The following is a 21652-nucleotide window of genomic DNA, read 5'->3' on the forward strand; positions in this document are numbered from 1 at the left end:
GTACCTCCTATGTCACAGCATCCCCTGTTACCATACCAGGGAATTGGTTTGGAAATTCTGTCCCAAAGGGAAGAGTACCACCTGCTTAACCACCAACAACCTGATTTTCCTTAGAGGTCTCCTGTCTCAGTAATGACCAGGCCCAGCCCTGCTTAGCTTCTGAGAACAGAACTGTTCAAGAACAGGCTACAATGTGGTGATGCTGTCGTTTAGGTAAAGTCCCTAGACAAGAATAGCAGCCCACCTAATTTTACAAATAAACATTCTACCAATAACCACTGAATAAACCTTCAACAATAATTTATAATGAATTAAATCCGACAAATTGCACAACTTTGCTTTTTATTTCTAAAAGAAGCAGAAGAGATGAAGTTGCTTACACATTGTGTTGATGAAAGCAGTGTAAAGCTCTTTAGTAAGTAGAGGATCAGGAATGTCTCGAAGGAATTCTTTCAGCAAGGCTGCAACATCGTGAACACTGTGCTCCTCATCCAGCTGGACATCCACACCACGATCAAACTCATCTCTTAGCTAGGAAAACGGAGAAAGACCATGAGCCTACCAGGATGTTTAATTCGTCCCTGACAACGTTATACATTGGGCAGTTATGGGATACATGATTTGAATGGGGCACCCGGACTGGTTCACATCTGCATATTACTAGAAGGTAAAATACTGTACTGATATTAGACCATATTAAGCTTCTCTTAGGATTAAAGTCAAATTTACTATTACTAGTAGCTATTGGTTCAGACTACAATCTTCAAGGATGAATTACAGAATTCTAGAAGGACGTCTGTAACTACAATAACTGAAACATAAAGAAGGCACTAAACTTCAATTTAGTGTTGAATTCCTGGTATTGTTGCATGATTAAATTCAATGTAGTTTTGTACTTCTAATCAATATCCTGCCAAGTGTACTCTGATCAATTCCACTGGCTTACCCGTAGATATCACAGAAGACTACTCAACTAACTGTGCAAAAAGCTAAGCGCTTTAGTACTGCTACCATTCAGACATAAAGCATTTACGCATACTATCAGAAAATCTGAAAACAGAAGGGGCACCTTTTCTGTGTTAGTTTCTTAGTGTGTTATGACTGTGCTGATCCTATATTGTACTATCTCACTGCACAATTCTATAATCTGAAAAAAAAATGGTTCTTTTGGAAAGAAAATCTATGAGTTACAAGACTTTTAAAATGTCTTGGCTTTATGTAATATCAGAAGAGTGGGTCACTATTAAAATAAATAGTCAAACAGGTTTTATACATTTGCCTGTTTTATTACCTAGGATCTCATGCATACTGTAGTTGTCTTAATTGCAAAGTATTCTGACAAACTGCATCTGGCTGCAGCATGAAAAATGATACTCAAATAAAACAGCAGTCAGAATGTGATATATATAGAACTAAATAAATTAAAGAAACAACACACCGTTTAAAACAAAATTTTAACACAGATGGTTTCCATTTGGGTAAGGGGCTCTAGAGAAATTCATAACATTTCATATAATTTATGCTACCATTTTATGCCCACTGACACAGGAGCCAATCCCTCCTAGCATTAGATAAGTAAAAGAAAATCTAAACTGGAAATGCTCTTTTAAAGATAAAGATGTCTTAGTAAGAGTTATCTAACGTTACCTGAGAATGTTCCCTGTTTCTACCCAGTCCACAAACAAATGAGGAACAAAAAGTTCAAGAAATACTGGTGTGTGTCAGGGAATACAGTGTTTAGTGGCTAGAAAATAAACAGTTAGCCTTCTTCTATGTCTCTTCCTGAAGATACATCATACTGATAAAGGTTTCTGCAGGAGACAACACTTGTTTAAAAGTATGATGTTTTTCCAGGAATATACAAAATGTTATAAATGTGTGGAATATTTTGCTTATTAGACTTATACTGTAGTTATTTTAATCCACTCAAAAACATTCACAGCATTAAAAAACTGGACGATGAGTGCATGGTACTGTAACTAAGCAAATGAAGAGATCAACTGCTATCCTTGTTTACATGTTTATGGAAAACCTTTTAGGCCTTTCTATTTTCAGTGCTCCAATCCACAAATAAGTTTTGTTTAAAGAAGATTAATTTTCATATTGTTTAGTTCTTTTCTGTCTGTTCTCATAACAATGCATGAATATTTCTGCCCACATTTAGGATGTCTTTTCTACTTCATGATTTCATGGTTATTATTTCTACAATGCATTTCAAAGCATTTCAATTAAATGCATTTCAATTACTGTATGTCTTGCATTTAATTAAAAAATCCAGAAAAGGTGCTCCTTGTAAGATACATATATAAGCCCATTTCACTGACCTAAGTATAACTATGATATGATGAACTAAAATAAGGGCAAAATGAGCTTTGAGAACCAGAATTAGAATTCTCTGAAGGTTTTTGCTTTTCAGCACTTTGAAACAGTCAGAACTTAACTTGTTAATTAACATTCACATGTCTCATGAGAGTTAGACAGAGTGTTATACTGTATATTTGTAATAGGTTTGCAAAAAAGAAGTTCTGCTTTTGTCAAAAATACTGTAGCAGTTTACTTATTCATAATTTCTGGTGGCACACTACTAGATACTGGCAAAACGTCAACACTCCATTTCTATTCAGAAAGTTACAAGAAGTGAAAAACTCAAAAAGTGTTCAAACATTGCAAGAAGACTAAGACTGGGACTCACATAGAGCATAGAGCAAATGGTGAAAAGCAAAGCTGTAGTGCACTAACAGCAATGCTCACACCTTCAAGTGCAGAGTAGGCATGTTCCAGGTAATGTACATCACTACAGCTACTGTAACTGTGGATGAATCAGCACCCGTCTAAAACAATTCTTACCTGCCTCACTCTTTTCTTTGAACTTCCTACACGGAAAATTCCAACTGTCTGAAGACCTGGGCAAAAAACAAGAAAAAACTCATTTGTTTTTAAATGAGTCTAAATTCTGTGGTTACAATATCACTCGGTAATACAATCCCTTGCACAGGTAGCCTGGAACTGAAACATGACTTTTAAACTTTTAACAGTTTAAGTTTCTTGTAACTGTAGGTTTTACAAGTACACTACTGTAATACTACTTTGAAAAATGAACTTTCCCCCAATAATGGCTTTAATTTAGGCTGATTTCCCAGCACTTCTGCAGAATAACAAACATAAATGACTAAAAATGGCTTAAGTTTTCTTTTTCTTTTGCAAAATGCAACACAATTACACCAATATTTCCAAAGGCAGCATACTGTAGCTCTTTAGTATTTTTTGACATTGGCACACTATAACCTGATACACCACTTTTGTTAATAAGTGTGTCACAGGGTGAACTGAACCGAGCACTTAGGTGATGATTATGGTATACTGTAAGTTCATCTGTGATGAAACAGTTTATTAATCTTTTTCCAGCAGTACCCCAGACAGAATGATACACAGCTAACTGCCCTGTATTGGCAGGTACATCTGGCGTTCTGCCAACGCCTGATAAAATCTAGATTACTCTCGGCTGCAAGACAGGACACGTGAAGCTTTAGTTTATCAGTACGGACCGTATTTCTCCAGATGTTGACAGCAGCTGTCCACCAGTCGGGGAACCTGTCTGTAAATGGGGTTCAAGCTCAGCTTTTTGTCTCGCTGCTTCTCTTTTTTGCTCGGTGTCTCTGCCGGCAGAGAGAGCTGCAGGGCCTCTAAGAGTCGAGACTGATTGTCATCCAGGTCGGTGATGGAATCCACAGACATTCCTCCCTGCAGAACACCAAGGAATGTGAGTGCGTTACCTCATCTTCCCATCCTCCCCATTATCATATCTTCTCATTCTCTGGCCTCTGCACATGCTGAAAAACTCCAAAAGACACATTAGTCTTCTCTCCTTTATGCATGTGAAAAGCCCGCACATCCCCTTTCATCTATTCACCTGGAAAACATACACAACTTCAAATACAATTAATTAAAAAACAAAAACCAAATTGCTTTGACTTTATCTTTTTAGAAGTGTCTTTAATTCATTTTTTTAGAGTTAAAGACCAGAAACCATGAAGTTCTTTTTCAGGAATGCACCTATACAGTTTGTGCCCTGTCAGCCTCTGTACATGAAATGATTCTAAAATCAATATAGAGTAAATCCTTCCCATGTCTTGCCTGCACAGTAAATAAATAGTCAAAGCCAAAAAAGGACATGCTGAATGCACAGCCTAAATGTAATGAGTTCTGTGGTTTAATATTCTTCTTACAGCCATTAACATTATACTGTATGACTGAAAAATGTTTGCCACCAAGTAATATTTTTTTCATTATTTGCAAAATGAGTAAAATGCCTTGACCGTGATTGTATCTTAATTCCTTTAAAAAAAAAATTGCGGTTTTAATGACTAAGCATTTAACCAGAATTAAAACAAACAGTAGCCACAGGGGCAGTTTGTGCCAAATTCTAAGGCTCTATATAAATAAATACATTTTCATAACACCTTGAGCTGATATTCATACATTCCTAAAAAATGTTTTAGTTTACAGCACATCCATTGATGACGCAGGTCAATTCACTCATAGTAAGAAAACCAGAAACTGATGACCCATAAAAAATTGAAAAACCTAAAACAAACATTATTTTGGTACAGAAGAATAGCAAAACCAGAGTTACTGTTTTCAGTCTGTTTCCTCATGTGTTATTGTACATGTACATATTCACTACAAATAAAATAGGGTTAGAATTTAAGTCATTTATACTGTCTATAAGGATAATAAGGTAAGGATAATGAAGAGTTATGTATGTTTAGCATATGATATGTGTCTTGAGAAGACATATTTTAGCCTACAGACTCACATATAGTACATGTACAGGTCTTTAGCTGGGTGTATTGGCACCGCATGAAAAAAGATGTCTAGCAGTCTAGCATCTAGGATTTTGGATGTTCTGGAGAGGCAATTTAAGACACTGAGATGTGGAGTTACATACTGTAACATGCCAATACAAATGTCTGCCATTGTGGTGCTTGAATTCCTTATAATTCTAATCCAGTATGGAAACACCAAAACCTGCTGCTTAAATCAAACACTCTGTTGGGAAAGGAGCACTGGGAACATTTGAACAGAAGCCAACCTACCAGTTAAGAAAAGGGCTCAATCAGTGTGCCAGGATTAGCTATCTGCTGCGTGGGCTGTCATGTAGAATTAAACTTTCTACAAAGAATTTGTTTTAAATGTTTAGGAATCAATTTTGCCTTTTAGTTGAATCACAACTTCAACCGAAATGCATGTGGAATGTGCCAGAGAGTAGAAATGATCCTTGGTGATTTAAAGTTTTTTCTTTAGGCCTACTGAGGTTTGGTCACTTGCCAGACACATCCTTAGACTGTCCTCTTTGTGAGTAAAGTAGCAGCAAGGACTTACTGTAAGTCAGTGGCTTAGTTATAAAAACTAAAAGCATACATTAAAGAGAGAATTAAAGCTTTAGGTATTGTAAAACAACCTTCCAAGCACATAGCACTTTACGTTATATTGTACTTTTAAATTTCTTTTTATAAACATAGAGTTTACATGGGAAGATATAATTTTATTTTACCAGTTCCAGGTTTGCAGGCTGTTCAGAAAAAGAGAGAAAGGGTCCTTATTGTTCATTTTGTAAGAGCTGGTTTCAACATTTTTCAAACAATATAAACCTCCCGTGCTTGATTCCTAAATACTCCTGGGCATTATTGTACTTGTGAATGTTACTCTTTTAACACAAGGTGATGCAGAATGCTGGCCAACAAGACTGTTGCCTACTGAATCACAGTATTCTCCTTCTTTCATGCTTATCATGGCAATCGTTTGTGTTTCACATTGTTTGGTAACCATTGTGTTGCAACAGGGACAATGGTTTCAGAGCTGCTAGATAACATTATACAGTAACTACAAGCCAGTTCCTACCCGTCTGCGTGCCCTAGGAGCTGCCTCAGGTGTGTTGGGTGATGTGGACTCATTGGGAGTTTCTGACGTTGAGCTTAGAGATGAGTTACTGCTGGAGAGTTCTTTGTTTGCTCGTTTGGCTCCAAACTGGAGGATGGAGGAGACGAGGTCAGGGGAGTCTCTGTGCTCCTCTCTCTGGGAATCCTGCCTCTGTTTATGGGTCCTGTCGTTCGCTATGACCTGGGAGAGCGGCATGCCAAAGGCCTGAGGCACAAATTCTATAAAAACAAGAATGAGGGGGAATGGGTAAGCGGCATTTCTTTGATAACATACCTAAAGAAAACCAACAAAAACGAAAACAAAAACTCATTGTCCGATCCCCTAAGACATCCTGAGTTTATTTCTCCCTGCTAACAGTTCATTAACATCAAAATACAATTACAGGAACTGAGTTCTCAATTGACCTTTCCATACAGATCATAAATGAAGGTCGTATTTTTTCACTATTCCAAAAGACAAAGCCTGAACGCAAATTAAATGAAAACACGATGTGCTGAGCACATCAACATGACTAACAGATACAGTAGCTTCTGTAATCTGCAATCTCCCATTTACAGTACAGTCTACTGCTGCTAGTTCTGTTATTGTGTGTTTGTACCACATATAGTAAAATGCACAACTGTGAAACAATTTATGTGGCTTACTGTTAATTGTGTTAAAACCACAGACTCTTGTACCCTACAAGAGAAATCTATAAACCACTTTTAATATAAAATCTGAACACAATGTACTGTTTCCACGCCGATTCCGTCTTCCCACGGTGCCAGGCATGTTCACAGTATGGCTGATTGTTCACGGACAATGTTCTAAAAATAACTGCCAAATATTCCAGTTATTTTTACAGCAATTTCTTAACGGCGGCAAAAAGCATGAAATGGCTGTGCCATGTATAGACTGTTTTAGTTTTGTAACATGCCCACACCAGATGTTTTAAACCACTTTGCTTCCATATTCAGGCATTTTACCTCAAACCGTGTGAATTTGCACTCTCCATCAGTAGCGAGTATTGATTGCTGAGGCAGGAAATAGAAACCTTTGAATTTACAAGCACTTAGTGCTACCCTGTTAAAAAAGAGTAGGCTTTAAACTGTAGTGTAGGGGCCTGGGTAGACAATAGTCTGTGAAAACAAAAGCAAAGCAGTGTTTCCTAATGACTCTGTGCATCACTCTTAATTTTATATATCTTAAATATCCATATGTATAATAAAAATGTATGACATTCAAATACTAGATCTTTATAACTTATCCTCTGCAGATGTTTTGCACAGTGAGGTAAATGTTTGTTTAAGTATGTATTTCATTTTAAAACCATGTTGATGGCTATGCCAAAGACATGCATTGCAATATTGTGAAAAGGCTGGTACGTGAATATCCCTGGGATATGGTATACTGTAAGCTGTACTGTAAATATCATTTAGACTGAAAAACCTGAGAAAAATGGCAAAACCTTGATGGCTGTTACGACATGTTTTTTCATCCGCAATTATCCTCAATCACAGAATGATAACTTATTAGTCTTTCTGAGTTATACATAGCAATATGAATAAATTATTAAATATCTGGAACGTTTGTGGATATGACTGTAGAAAACAGTTCACTTTTGGTTTCTGCACTCTTTGCTATAGAACATGTTGAGTGCAAAATAACAATACATTTAAACATACAGTATGCATAAGTATACATGTTCTTACTATGTAAATATGAATATATGTATTAATGTGATGTATAAAAGACATCACAAATTGCCCGGCATAAATTGCAATGCAGTGATGCCACTGCTCAGTGAAAGATTAAATTAACTGATCTAGGAATGCTGCTGGAGGGAACATCACAAAATGAGGCTACTGGGCTCTCAGGGGCCATGCATCCTCACTAATCTCCAGGAAAGCTACCACCTAACAGCAAACAGCTGTGACCAGCCCAGACCTTGAGGAAATGAAAGGTAATGAACTGAATGGAGCTACCCAGCCAGAATGATAACTACTAACACTCTCTAGTAGCCTGGTATCACGAAAGAATCTTAAGCTTGATTTCAGTCATCAGATGAAGCTGATGATCAGTGATTACAGTCGCCTGACAAAGGTGATGCATTTAGGTGGCATTACAGTGGCAAGTGCATGACCCAAAAGTATGGGTACAGTTTCGGCATTAACAAGGAGGACAACCCATTGAAAAAAGGAGGGGTGTTTTCCTACAAACCCCAGAACAGTCTCTCATTTGGTCATGACTAAATACAAGGTAATATACATATACAGTAGTACATATGTATTTCATATACTGTACAGCTCATAGTTTTACCTATAATTGTGCAACCCATAGCTGAAAGTAGATGCCATGCCTATCATAGCATATTAAAGAAATTAAAGTATTAATACGCTGTATCAAATACAGTAATTAGAGACGGCAGATTATGATTAGTTGAAGGATTATCTTCTCTCTGTGACTACAGCCAAACATTCTCATTTACAAAATGCTGGAGAAAATAACTTCTTGACCGGGCCAGCTTTGTGTCAAATATGAAGTTATCTTTTAAACACTACCTGACATGAACTGTTTTAACATACATGAGTCTATCAAAGAAATGTTATAAAGTAAAATTGAGCAAGGTGAAGAGAGATCTGTATAGTGGAGTGAAATTAAAAACAATGCAACAGTGAAGAAAAGAAAGCTTTAAAACTGGACAGACCACACCACTATGTGTTTGAATGATACTGTATGTGAAGAGTAGTGCTTGTTTTAATCAGGTGGCTGTTTATTTTATTTGTGCTTAGTGTAAAATGTTGTTTCTTTAGAATAAATTCTGTACTGTAAATCTCAGAGTCAAGCAGTAAATCATAGATCAGAACTGACTCCTATAAATACACCTGCATTAAAGTGAAAACAATCAAAATGACCTCTAGAATGAGGATAAATGAATATAGTTTAACTCACACCACACAAACATGCAACACTAAAATAAAACATAACACATTATTCATAACAAAGTGTTTGGCGCTTTTGTGAGAAAAATAATGCATTTTAATGGTTTTTAAATTTTGGGTAACGCATTTTGGATACTAAATCAGTTCTATTGAATTTCTATCATTAACTGAATCAATATGAACACATACATTTCTGTGCATGTTACATTGACTGTGTTAACTAACTGGCTGTTATAGTTTCCTCACAGGAAAGGTTGAGGTGGGCTGGAGCTTTTCCATGACTTCTGCACAGTGAATGATATATTCAGTTAGCTCAGTCAATGATGTGTCATTCAAGAATAAATTTAACAGCCGTTCTGTACCATGGAAAACTACTGCCCTGGATGATAAAACTCCTTTTCCTTCTTGTTTTCATTTTAGTTACGACTGATTGGCCTACTGTGAATTCTTGCATTCCAGCAGACATTTTTCTAAGGGGCTGGGGCAGCACAGTTGCTGAAGCAGGCTTTTTAGAAGGGTATACTGTATATTTTTGCTCTCTGGTATGTCAGTGTAAACAGCTGAGAATGCTTGACTGGAGCAACACCCGCATAGCTTCTCTGAAATGGATGAAAGACTCCATTTTCCACTGTCAACGGAGTGGCAAGTGAATGTGTGAGAAAACAGATCCCAGCTGTCAGGGGACAAAGCACTAAGAGGAGGAAAAATCCACTTTAAAACCCACCAAAAAGCATTGTTCTACCGCTATGGAGAAACCTCTGCCTCTTCATGGACAGGAGGGATACGTGTATGGTTTGAAAGAAGATAGAGACATGTGAAAATGATTTGCAGTGCCATTCAAGTATATTAGGACAGCAAAGCTAAAAAGGTTATTTTCGCTTTACATTCAAGCAATACACATGTGTGCTCATGAAATTAATATGGATGCGTAGTACAATGTAAATAAAGTTCTACGAGTATTTTATTTATTATTGGAACAAAAAAAACTTTCCATTGGGAAGTGTTCACTTTAAGTCAATTTCAGCGTAACGTAGTGCAGATTGTAAAAGTTGGTATTTGGTTGCAATTCCCTTTGAGGCAATAAATGCATGAAGCCGATGACCATTTCAGCTCTTTCAGAACTCTTTCTAATTATCTGACATTCTTTGCTGCAGCCACTTGTCTGCAGCCACAGGTGGTGCCTGTTGTTAGGGTGTTCGATCTATCCTTTGTTTTCAACATGTACAATGCATGTTCAATTGGATTTACATCTGGAGACTGACTTGGATAGTGTAAGATTTTTCCATTTTTTCGAGGAAAGAGGAAACAAGAAGAGCAAATACAAGAGATACCACATAACAATGTTAGAATGTATATTCTGTTACCATATAAGATACCGTATAAGAATGTAATTTTCAGGATAATTTCCCTAAAATAATTAGTGAACAAAAAAACATTGACATTCACGTTTTCTCCAAAAACGGATCACATGAATCTCAGGTTCCCTAAAATGTAGCCAGCAGCAATACCACCACAAATCTTGATGTAATCGCAGTAGCAAGGCTGGGCCTGACCATCACTTGGATGAGACACATCAAAGGAAAACCAGATTGAACTAGGAGTGGTGCTGGTGAATCACTAGGTAGCACCCTTCCTCCTGGACAGAAAAACTCCCAAATGAATTCCCAATTAGGGAAACGGGAAATGAAATTTAACTGTTTGCAGTTACCGTAGATGCCATAGTAGTTGTGGTGAAACTGTGGTGTCCTTTTTAGATTCTGTGTCAGAATTCCACAATGTAGCCAGCCTAGATTGCCCTACAGCATGTATTTCACTTCCTGGCTCTAAGGTCCTGTGGGATTTTTAAAAGTGTAAACGCAAATAAATAGTAACAAAATACCATTTACCAGCAATCAAAGATATTTTTTACCTTTATCTTTGTTCTTCTCTTTGGCTAATGAATCCAGCTTTCTCCTCAAGGATTTCTTACGCTTTTGTCCATCTGAAAACATATGAAATAAATACGGGTAATTGAGAACTTATGTGGCAAAATGTAGTATTAAAAATTGGGTTGCATCTGAAACAATATTCATCATTGATGTTTCTTTTTAGTGAATAAAATATGCTACTTGAAAGATCAAGGTTTGTAGATTCCAGGACATTTTCCTGGAGGTTCTGTAATTTATGTGCTAATAACCATCTTTAAGATACTATATTTCTGTTAATGTACCTGAATAAAATGTGCATGAATAAAATGCCAGAAAACAAATTGAAAATCATCATCGTTTAAAAAACAATATACGTATTATCTTGAAATGTCAAATTTGTGAGTAGAACTAGTAATCATATTATTGACTTTAGATTTTTGCTATTTGCGAATGAGAAAAGTTTTGCTACATTTTTTTAAATAGTCGTAACAGTTCCTCAATTTCCCTTCGGGATCAAAAAAGTCTTATCTATCTATATACATTAGAAAACAAGCACAGCACCACAATATCTGGTTCAAATATTTCCTGTTGATGCCTGACAAATCCCTTTCAGGTTGTCAGTGAAGGCAATATTGAGTATCCATATTTCTGAAAAACAAACATCTCCTTTCCAGCTATTTGCATTTGTAATCATGTACTATAGGATTTATAATGTCTTTATATGTTACATACTATGCAAATACCATGCATTATACACTATAGCATTATATACAGTACTGTACTGTATACAGTACATTAATACTTTGTGTTTGGAGTGCTCTACTACATACTGTAAGATACTTTCATTTGTCAGCTTCATTTCACAGTCCTCATGCACAAGAGGCAAAAAATGCCTTTCTTGGATGACAAGAGACACACTTGTCAAAGTCAAGGTTTTTTTAGCTACAGTCAATACAGTTATACTGAAGGCCACACAATTACCAATTTATGAGATCTGAGATTTATCCTTAAGAGTTCAGGATCCACCCATATTTCTTATATTTTTTTTGTTTCCATAACAACAAAAGGGACGTAAGTCAGCTGAGCTGTTTTTGATACTGACTAGAGATGATGAAATCCTCAAGTCTCTGGATTATGAGTCACAGAGCAAAAAAAAAACCATGACCAACACAGTCATTTAAGAAATGACTTTTTTACATTTAAAAAATAACAGTTATTAGTGTACATTAGTGTAACGCATATATTAGTATAAACTTAAATATTGTTGAAAACTTTTACAAATAGATGTACCATCTACATTTGAATATACTGTAATTGGTTTAAAATATTTAAGGAAGTGGTTGTAACTATTTTGAAAGATGTTTCTTCTATTGTGAATAGAAATAGAAATTGTGATGTTCAAGAAACTGATATTTTCTAAACTCCAAGTCCTTCTTTATTATTATTATTATTGTACATATACAGTACATTATGAGTACACTGAAATTGCCCTCTTCTTAAGAAGGTGCTGCACCTCCACTGCTGATTATTCAAAACAATGGTGAAAGCAAACAATGGCTTTGTCTGTAAACATTTCTGAAGAAACTGAATCTCTTAACCACAAAAATATATTTTCCAGGGACGGAAGAGAGCACATCTATCTTTTATTCCACAATTTCCACTTAAAAGGTTTCCCTTTTTAATTTCCTAAGAACTAGAACTTTTATGAATGAAGGAGTGCCCAGGAGAGTTCTGGAATTTGCGTTAATGAACATTCCCACTTAAAAAAACGATATACTATTTGTAGAATACCAGACACATGTCTTGAATTTCTGATGTTGCAAGAGGGTCATATGTCCTTGATCCTACAGGCTTTACTTCCTCTACTAACCCACGTTGGAGTCACAGCTAAAACAACTGTTTCGTCTTTAGCGGCAGATGGTAATTGTAAAGTGCGTAGTTTGGAAAAATGATTGGTTACAAAAAAAGATTCAGCACTAATAGGATAAATCTTAATGATCTACAGTACTAGAAGTCAAGCTTTAAAACTAAGAAAAATACTTATACAGTATAAGTAAACACCATTATACCCTTGAGCAAGAAAACTCTTAACTTACTTCAGTAATATATTGTATAAATGGGTAAATATTACGAGTTGCTTTGCATACAAAAATAAATAATAAAACTCAACTCAAGGGTTAACACTTGGATTCTCAAAGCACAGCTTTCCATTGAAAGCCCCATGGATGCGGTGTTTTGGTGTGTCGAATTGAGTAATGTACAAAGAATGAAAGCATTCTTTCTAGGTTAGATCTACCAAGTCAATAGTTTTTCATTTACCGAGTCAATTGTGTACACCATGATTCTCCCACAACACGCATTATACAGTACAACACAATGTCACAGTACGACAAGTAAGCATTCACTTTCAAATTTCAATTTTGCAGTCTTTCAAGAAAAAAAAAATGTTTCAAATACTGTATTTTACAATGTACATGTACTGTAGTAATCCTAGATTCTATGGAAACTGAAAAAACTGTATATACATTAAATTCTCTTCTTTTGAGATTTACTGAAAAACAAAGTAGTTTTTAAAATACAGATTTCTTTTGGACACCAATATATGAATGAAAACAATATTCTTTTAGAATCATTTTGCTAATTTTAGTTTCTAAAGAGAGGAGTTCTGGACAACTTTCAAAGGATGTCTTTTGAAAATAGCCCGGGACCATTCTTTTCCTTTTTATGCAGAATTTTTGCGCAACAGTTATAAAAAAGACACATAAATGACTCTATACACTGATAAAAGAACTAAAGGAATGTTGTGATCGTGGCACAGCATGTTTTTCCACACACACATTTAAAACTGGAATTTGACAAAAAGGCTTTTTGTGGCAAATCAGCATCTGTGAAAAATATCAAGAGAATGGAATGGGTTCCCCATCAGATTTCCATGCCTGAGTTACGATTAATTAGATATCTCAGTTATGCACTCTGAGTATCAGAAAGTAGTGGCCATACTGTATATAAAGTTAATTAACTGTGTTCTAGGTAACATACAGTAGATGTAATGGGCTAATTACATGAAACTGGTAATAATTAAACACAAAAAATTAAAGAATATGTTTAACAGTTGTTAGGATGTTACTAAGTAAGTGGAGTCCTGTGTATTATCTCAGGGATAACTGCCCTCAATTGTGCTGAGCACAAAAGATCTATTTCTAAAAATCTACAGCTGTTTGAAAGCATTACAGAGAAAGACGCTATATCTGATTTTCTCTTGAATCAGCAAATATCCAAGGAAGCAGATGCTGGAGGCCTGAACATCACCCTGGGATGTCGACCAAAACCTCTAATGGGCTGCATGGGGATAAATATGGTATTATTAAATTTTAAGAAATGTTCTAAAAGTATGTGAGCATGTGTATATCTGCTTCAAGTGCAACTCACTGCTTAAGACACAACCCCACAGCATGGTTCTGAACCACCACAGTTGAAATTAATGAGCAGCACATGTTGAAATCTGATCCTGTGATGGGTTTTGTTTGAGCCCCTTTTGCTCAACATGGCATTTCAGGCTTGAGATTAAACAGATCCACATGGTGCAATGTGGTATAGACAACTGAAAGCTTACTGTGTCTGAAAAAGCAAACATCAAAATGGGACTGTTTACTTTTCATACAGAGCTATATGGAAAAGCTGGGCATCACTGTTTGCAGTGGTAGAGTGATGCAAAACCTAAAAACATGTTTTTATTTCATGATCTCTTAAAGCTGATTTTGACTTCCACTTGGTTTTATGTTAAGACTGAAATGAAAGCTGGTTAGAACGTGGATCTAGCTGATTAGCTACAACAGTAGAAACTATAGTTGTAGAGAGGTCAACAACAAGGACGGACAAGTTATTAGAGCTCTTGTAACTACTATTAAATCTGTTCATTTTAATTGTCGTTTATTCTACTTTGGTATGTATGGTATAAAGATTTATATGCATACAATGCACTTTTTCAGGCTCCTTCGTCACTTTTACCTCTGTAAACATGTATGCTACTGTATATACAGTATCACCACAAGCTCAGTGCTTCACATAGTTCTCTTAGTGTGCGCTGTCTTTGTTTTAATGAAAGACTATAAAAATTATTAATAGGAAAAAAGTATGAACCGAAAGATTGGACAGCACCTTGGCAACCGTCGCACAAAACAAACCATCAGAACACAAAGATGGGCCTAGGAGGGCTTCACTTTCCTGACTCCAATCCTCAGCTAATACAGAAACACAAAAAGAACAAAGTGCAATTTCAAATAAGGCATAACTGGGAATGGCCTTTGAGCCAACAAAAAACCTCATCATGAACACCTTTCTGCCCCAGAGCTCTCCCTAAGGCATGTGTTCATAGCACGGTGCCAAACTGAAATCCCCATTTCAGAGTTGACCAAATTCATCTGGAAATCACATGGGAGCTGACTAACCCAAAACAGATGTAAAGAATGTTACTTGTTATTCCCTCACCTTGGTGTTACCTCATGAAATTGAATTTGGGTGAGAAAATTATGTCTTCGTCCCTGAAGAATTCTTCTACAGGGGAAACTTATGAGAAAAATCTTCAGGTAAAATACAGAAAATAGATGTTGAACTACTTTTTCAATCTAAAAATGTATTGAATGATTTCTGTTTATTCATCCATTTTCTAACCGCTTAATCCAATTGAGGGTCACAGGGGGTCTCACGCAAGGTGGGGTACAATCTGAATGGGAAACCAGTACATGGCAGTGAATGATTTTATATGGCTTATTTTATCAATACAACATACAGCATGTGCTGTTTTGCATTAAGAGTATCAGAAACACTGAAAGAGGAGAGATGAAACATACACCTTCCCATCTTTAAAATTAAGAAAAAATGGATAAACAGTAGTTAATGCCTTTGCGAAACTGAATCGCAACCACTAAATTTAACATTAGCAGTGCAACTGTTTCATACATTGTCTCTTACAGGAGAGGAGATGAAAGTAACTCTATGGGAGGAAGGAAGAAAAGCCCTTTTGAAATTTTAAACTACCGACAAAGTTGCGTAAACTTGTAAGCTTTTCCCAGGAGAAAAAGCACGCTAATAGACCATTAGCCAAGTCTTAAAAATGTCTTTAGGCTACAGTCTTGTATGCATCTTAGAAAACTTATGTTTCTGAAAGCTTGCAAGTGTTCTCAGTTTCTCAGTGAAAGGTTTTGTAACCTAACATATTTTTTTGGTGTAAAGATCAAAAATAAAATTCTTCTACTTCTGAATATAACTAACCAATACTAATAAATTTCCTGTGAAGCACTCACGCCAAGCTTTGAAAATTGGAAAATGTACTGTACATTTTCATGAATTTCTGTGAATACCTTAGCTGAAGGTTTAAAATTCTGTCTGGATTTGCTAGATCAATTCCCCTACATTCAAAACAGAAACTCATTTCACCAGCACTAATATAGTTCCCTGGTATAATAGCTTTCTGAAATAAAAAAGGCAGCTCATTTACCTCAAACCAACACTAAATAAAAGCCTTTTCCTTTCCAAACAAACAACACACAACAGGACAAAAGAATTAATCAGGTGAAAGATCACGGAGCTCCAAAGAACATTCCAGAAAAAAAGCTATGCAGCTATTACCCACAGAAACACTGCTAAAGACATGCAGGAGAAACATACAGTATGGTGTAAATATCCCTCAAACTTCTTGGAGTGTACATCTTCTTTGCATAGTGAGCAAAGCTTTGCTCAGTTTTACCATGCTTCCTGATCACTGTTTTTTCTACTTGTTTCTTGTCTCTTCCTTTCATTCTTATGACTGTTTTGAGAAAGTACAAGGCAGAGTACCTTTGGGGATAGTTATCTGGCAGCCCAGATCATAGTCCTGCAGCAGTCGATTAAAGGCCACCTCCTGCAGTCGCACTCTCTCGAGCTCGGAGAGACTCTGAATGGGCACTGGCTTTAGTCTCACGCTTCGTCCAGACATGCTGTTCCAGGTGAAGTCACCCTGTGACGAAAGAGCAAAACAGCTACATTAAGACGCTTCATCCACCTGCTTATTCGGGTTTTATTTTCCAAAGCACCTTCTGATGTGTTGCGTTATGAAAAAAATGATAAATTCAGAATCATTTCTAAATTTCTACATTTTTGGATCAAACCTTTGATGCCTTAAATTTGAATTTATTTTGACCTACCACTTTGTCTCCAGAAGTATCCATTTTGATGAAAAATGTCTTTCATTTATGTTTTATAAAACATCAGCTTTGAATTATTTTAAAGATTTTGTCTCTCATACTATGATTAGACATTTGACAATTGCTAACTTTTTTTCTTATTGTTTCATTCCACTAAGGAGTGCTTTTAGTAACACTGGAAACTGACTGTGTAATCAGATAAGTGAAATTGTAATATTCAAACACTGGAACCATTATTGGTGTTTACATACTGTATAATCTAATTTTATTAAAACATTTAAAGCTTGAGCTTTTTTTCATAATCTTAAGAGTGATCACAGATTTCAAAATGGAAAATCTGAACCAACCAAATTTTCTTTTTTTTCTGCTACAGAATAAAGAGCAAATACTGTACCATATACACACAATGTGATAGAGCAGAAATAACAGAAATGTTTCAAGAACAAACTATATTCCCATGAACCATAATGATGCCAAGTGTCAGAAAATGCAGATCTACAGTACAAGCAGTCTGGGTTAAATGTTCTATTGATGATTTTTCAGTTACAAAACGTCACTGCTACTTCTATATTTAAACTTGGTTGTGTGCATGTCGCATAGCAACAGGAAGAGCCACAAAGGAACAACAAATTGATAACGCAATAATGAATTATTACAGTCAATTTTCATCTCAGAAGCTCAAGTGACATTTCCATTTCTATTGTCTATACTGTATATAAGTGTGCCTACCTACTGCACTACATTGGCATTGCAAGCTTAAAGAGATATGAAAATGATTTTAAATACAATAATGATATACTTACATTTAATAGTTTTAAAAACATTAAATAGTTTTAAAAGCAGTTTCTGGAAATGTTACATTCAATATTTACACTTCACTATTGTGTTCTGTATCTTTTTATAGAAACTTAAAATAATTCTTTATTGCTTAATGATATATTTACAACACACTTAGCTTGTTTCTCCTTTAAGGCCGTAAATCGTTAAGACATTTTCAGGCTCTCATCAGTGGTAAACTCAGGTGAGTCTTCAGATTTATTCACTAGAGGCCGGGTCTGGAGTGTAGAGTGAGAGAATGATTACATTGCTCAGAACTGTCTTCACAAACTGCGCCTTGAGGATCAAGAGACAGGAGGGAAACTACTTCACCTTGAAGCCATAGAGCTTTTAACCAAGAGCGATTGTTTTCCATGTGTACCATTTCAGACTTCTGCTGTTGATGTTCCTATGTTTTTCCAAATCTATGTACAGTAAGAAAAATTCAAATCTGGTTGTCTGTGGCATACACCTTAAGGCATGGCTTTTGAATGCTTTTTTATCTGTCTGGGACAACACCCTTGATGCACAGTACAATAAATCACCCTGGCTGAATGCTGTTTTTGATGTATAGTGCTTCACCCCCCTCTTCATCCATCTTTTCTGTCTCCCTGGAATGTTGTGTATCAACTGATGTCATATTCATGTCTTCCATTCTATGTTAGCCATATTCTGGTGATTTCAGTTACATATACCAGGTAAAATGACGGGCGGTGTGGTGGTTCTGCGACTAAGGACCTGCACCTGTGGCTGGAAGGTTGCCAGTTTGTATCCCGTAGCCGGCAACTGCTCCAGGGGTGCTGTATAAATGGCTGACCCTGCACTCTGACCCCAGGCTTCTCTCCCTGTTTGTGTGTCTCATGGAGAGCAAGTTGGGGTATGTGAAAAGACAAATCCCTACTACACGAAATTGTATATGGCCAATAAAGTGATCTTATTGTGTAACATTACACTGTTACTCTCTATGTATCTTACCTGCAGACTTTCTTGGGATTCTCTCCTCTTCCGTTCTTGTTTAAATGTTTTTAAATTTTTCTGTGGATCTGTGTGTGCCAGGCAAACTGGTACCCCTCTCATTTAAGGTAGATCTAATCCATCATGTCTATACGGATAGCTTTTGCCATAGAATGTCTTCATTAATATGTTGTGCTTATAGGTGTTTATAGCAATAACAATTGTAAATGTTTTTTTTGCATTGTACAGGCAGGATCCGTGAGAAGACCATTGATGTGGTTCTACTCAAACTCTACTGTTTGCTATGATTTTGCTAGGAGCCAATTTATTTTCTGTAGGGTGGCAGATCCAGGCACATGACTTTCTGTTGCTGACCTAGGGAACCTGATGCATATTTAAATTGTTTCACAGAATACAGTCTCAAACTCCAACTCCAACTGCTACTACAGTATGTCACCCTTTCTTGTAGTTGTGGTGTCACTGGTTGCAGTTGTTGGGATTAGTATCTGGACTTCAGTGTCTGTGATTACCGGGAGCTTTCAGGTTTTGATGGTCTGTTCCCAGATCCTGGTTTGGGGAAAACGTATTTGGTGATATGATGTGCATGGTGGTTGTTACAATAGGATTTCATATTTTATTTCCTTTTACAAACGTGGAGCCAGCTCAATTCTGTCAGTTTCCTTCTGCTGTTGCTCTGACGATGTGAGGTGCAGGCATACAGTATGAGTATACAAAAAGTTACAAGAGGAGCCCATTCAGACTATCTAGCTCATCATTTTGATAGTAACCTACTGAACCGAGGATCTGATACCATAGAGAAGCTATGGTACAGGCTTTTGCTTCCATAAATGTGGAATTGTCAGCTGTATTTTATGGCAGTTTTCACAGATGAAGTTTAGGAATCTTCCTGTTGGGAATCTTCCAGGATGCTCCACATATTGAAAAGGTCATAAATTGCAGACTTCTGCATTTTTAATGCATCTCTTAGGAATAAGAATCCATCCCTGGGCTTTCAACAATTCACTGTGTTAGAATTTGAAATCCCTAGTTCTGAATAAGCCACCTGTTTTAAACCTTAATCTGCATTCAAAACATAGCTACCCTACAAACTAAATGTAACCTTGTAATTGACAAGACTTCTCAATTAACAGTGCGAGATTACGTAAGAAGTTTCTGAGAAAATTAGCCCTGGTGTGAGTGTGTGTAAGTCTGTGTGTGCCCTGTGACTGGACTGGACTGGAGTCACATCCAGGGAGAACCCTGCCTTGAGCCCCATGTTTGCTGGGTTAGGCTTCAGTTCCCTAGTGACCCTGAACTGGATGAAACAATTAGAAAATGGATGGATGAATTAAAAGATATTTTTTAATTTGTATAATAACTCACACTGATCAAGAAAGGCCTGCAAGGGTCTGAGTAGACAGCATACAGACAGGTGTAGGGAGCAGGCAGGACTTAAATACCTGGACTAATGAGGTAAATATCTGTTAATTAGGGGCCGGGGGTACTGAAAACCGCTCATTGGTTTGTACAGCACCAGTGGATAGTTCAGGCTGTGTGGAAACATGGCTGGTTGCCGTAGCAACCTGGGAGTGCCAGCCTGCATTCGCACAGGTATTACAATACCCACGCTTAATGGGTGGTCCCTGGCCCTCAGACAGGGCCTTCCTGGGAATCTGAACCCAGGACCGCTCTTCAGGCCTGTGACCTCTCCAGTGCACGAGGTCCAAACCTCGGACCATCTGGGAGTCCAGAATGTGATGTGGAGTGGATGTGGAGTGATTCCTCAGATTCCACAACATGAGTGGATGAGGGTGTGGATGAATCTGGCACCAGGACATGTAATAAGCTGTCAGAATGTGTTGTCCTAGCTGGCGTGGAAGCGTAAGGCGTTAGGCGATAGCATTCATCCTTTCAGTAATCAAGTACAGGACAGGCCTAACAAACATTTGCAGAATCCGGGTATAGCCTGAGGAGCTGAGGCTGGTACCCGTAAAGGCACAGGAATTGGGACGCATTTGTGGAGGTGTTGTTTGTTTTTGGGACAGTTCAGCCCAAGGATTAACTCCAGAGAGCACTGGATGGCCAGCTGACTCGTAAGCCTAGAGCTGTGGCACCATGACAGTACGTCAGGTGTGGCGGAGAGATCGATCAACAGCCTGTCCGCTGGTGCTTCGCGATGGGTGGGATGAGAGGCCAGAGCTGCCGACACCACCTCTTCCACTGCCAGCAGGCCGGAAGGCAGGCAGCGGGTACGATAAGCTAAGAATTTGAGGGAACCTCGTCCAGGGAACAGATCCACGATAAGGCCTTTTCATTTTTGGTTCAAGGTCTGTAGTGATGGAAAATGTAAACCGGGAGAAAAACAGGCCCTTTGGCCCTTTCTATGTGGGCTACATTTTTGCAGTTATGAAATTGTGCTCACCAATATTATTGCACATTTATATATGTAACCTTTCAGAATAGGCTTGTTAACCTGAAGTAATTTAGGTTTGCCATAACAAAGAGGGTGAATACTTATACAACAAATATATTTTAGTTTTAACTTATTTCACTCACAAAAGTGCTCACATTGAGCATTAAAGTCACTGATTAAAATATTCAGTTAAAGGTGTGAATACATCATTTGTAATGCAAAATACTGAGACATCAGTGGAAGATGGTTAATGTTTTCTAAGGCACTACATAGACATACACAACAATAAACCAATATATATTAGTATAATTAATTATATTCATAATTAGCATTGATAGATTTTGCTTACACACAACCTAGCTGGATAAGATTAACTTCAATAACACCCTCATTTCCACAAAAAACCTACAGTACAAGAGTTGATTTACTCAAATGTTGCATCTTGTTGTTTGCCCTCAAACCTTTTAATACTGGTTCACAAAGTACCTGGCACTGGCCTTTGGTAGGAGACAGATTCCC

The 21652-nt window shown here is 37.0% G+C and overlaps 1 protein-coding gene across 3 annotated transcripts in view; it reads right to left on the reverse strand.

The window, feature by feature from the left end:
* The window catches only part of LOC148835895 (rho GTPase-activating protein 6-like), a 164196-nt gene that overhangs the window by 16319 nt on the left and 126225 nt on the right, over window positions 1–21652 (reverse strand). For all 3 annotated transcript variants that reach the window (XM_088914752.1, XM_088914754.1, XM_088914753.1), the window contains exons 2-7: window positions 16604–16763; window positions 10771–10842; window positions 5902–6158; window positions 3546–3741; window positions 2848–2903; window positions 381–531 (exon numbers count right to left, since the gene is read on the reverse strand). In XM_088914752.1, the coding sequence (XP_088770878.1) occupies window positions 381–531; window positions 2848–2903; window positions 3546–3741; window positions 5902–6158; window positions 10771–10842; window positions 16604–16763 (892 nt within the window). The remainder of the gene's footprint in view (window positions 1–380; window positions 532–2847; window positions 2904–3545; window positions 3742–5901; window positions 6159–10770; window positions 10843–16603; window positions 16764–21652) is intronic.

Source organism: Atractosteus spatula, chromosome 4, assembly GCF_055471065.1.
Source record: "Atractosteus spatula isolate fAtrSpa1 chromosome 4, fAtrSpa1.hap1, whole genome shotgun sequence".
Lineage (NCBI taxonomy): Eukaryota > Metazoa > Chordata > Actinopteri > Semionotiformes > Lepisosteidae > Atractosteus > Atractosteus spatula.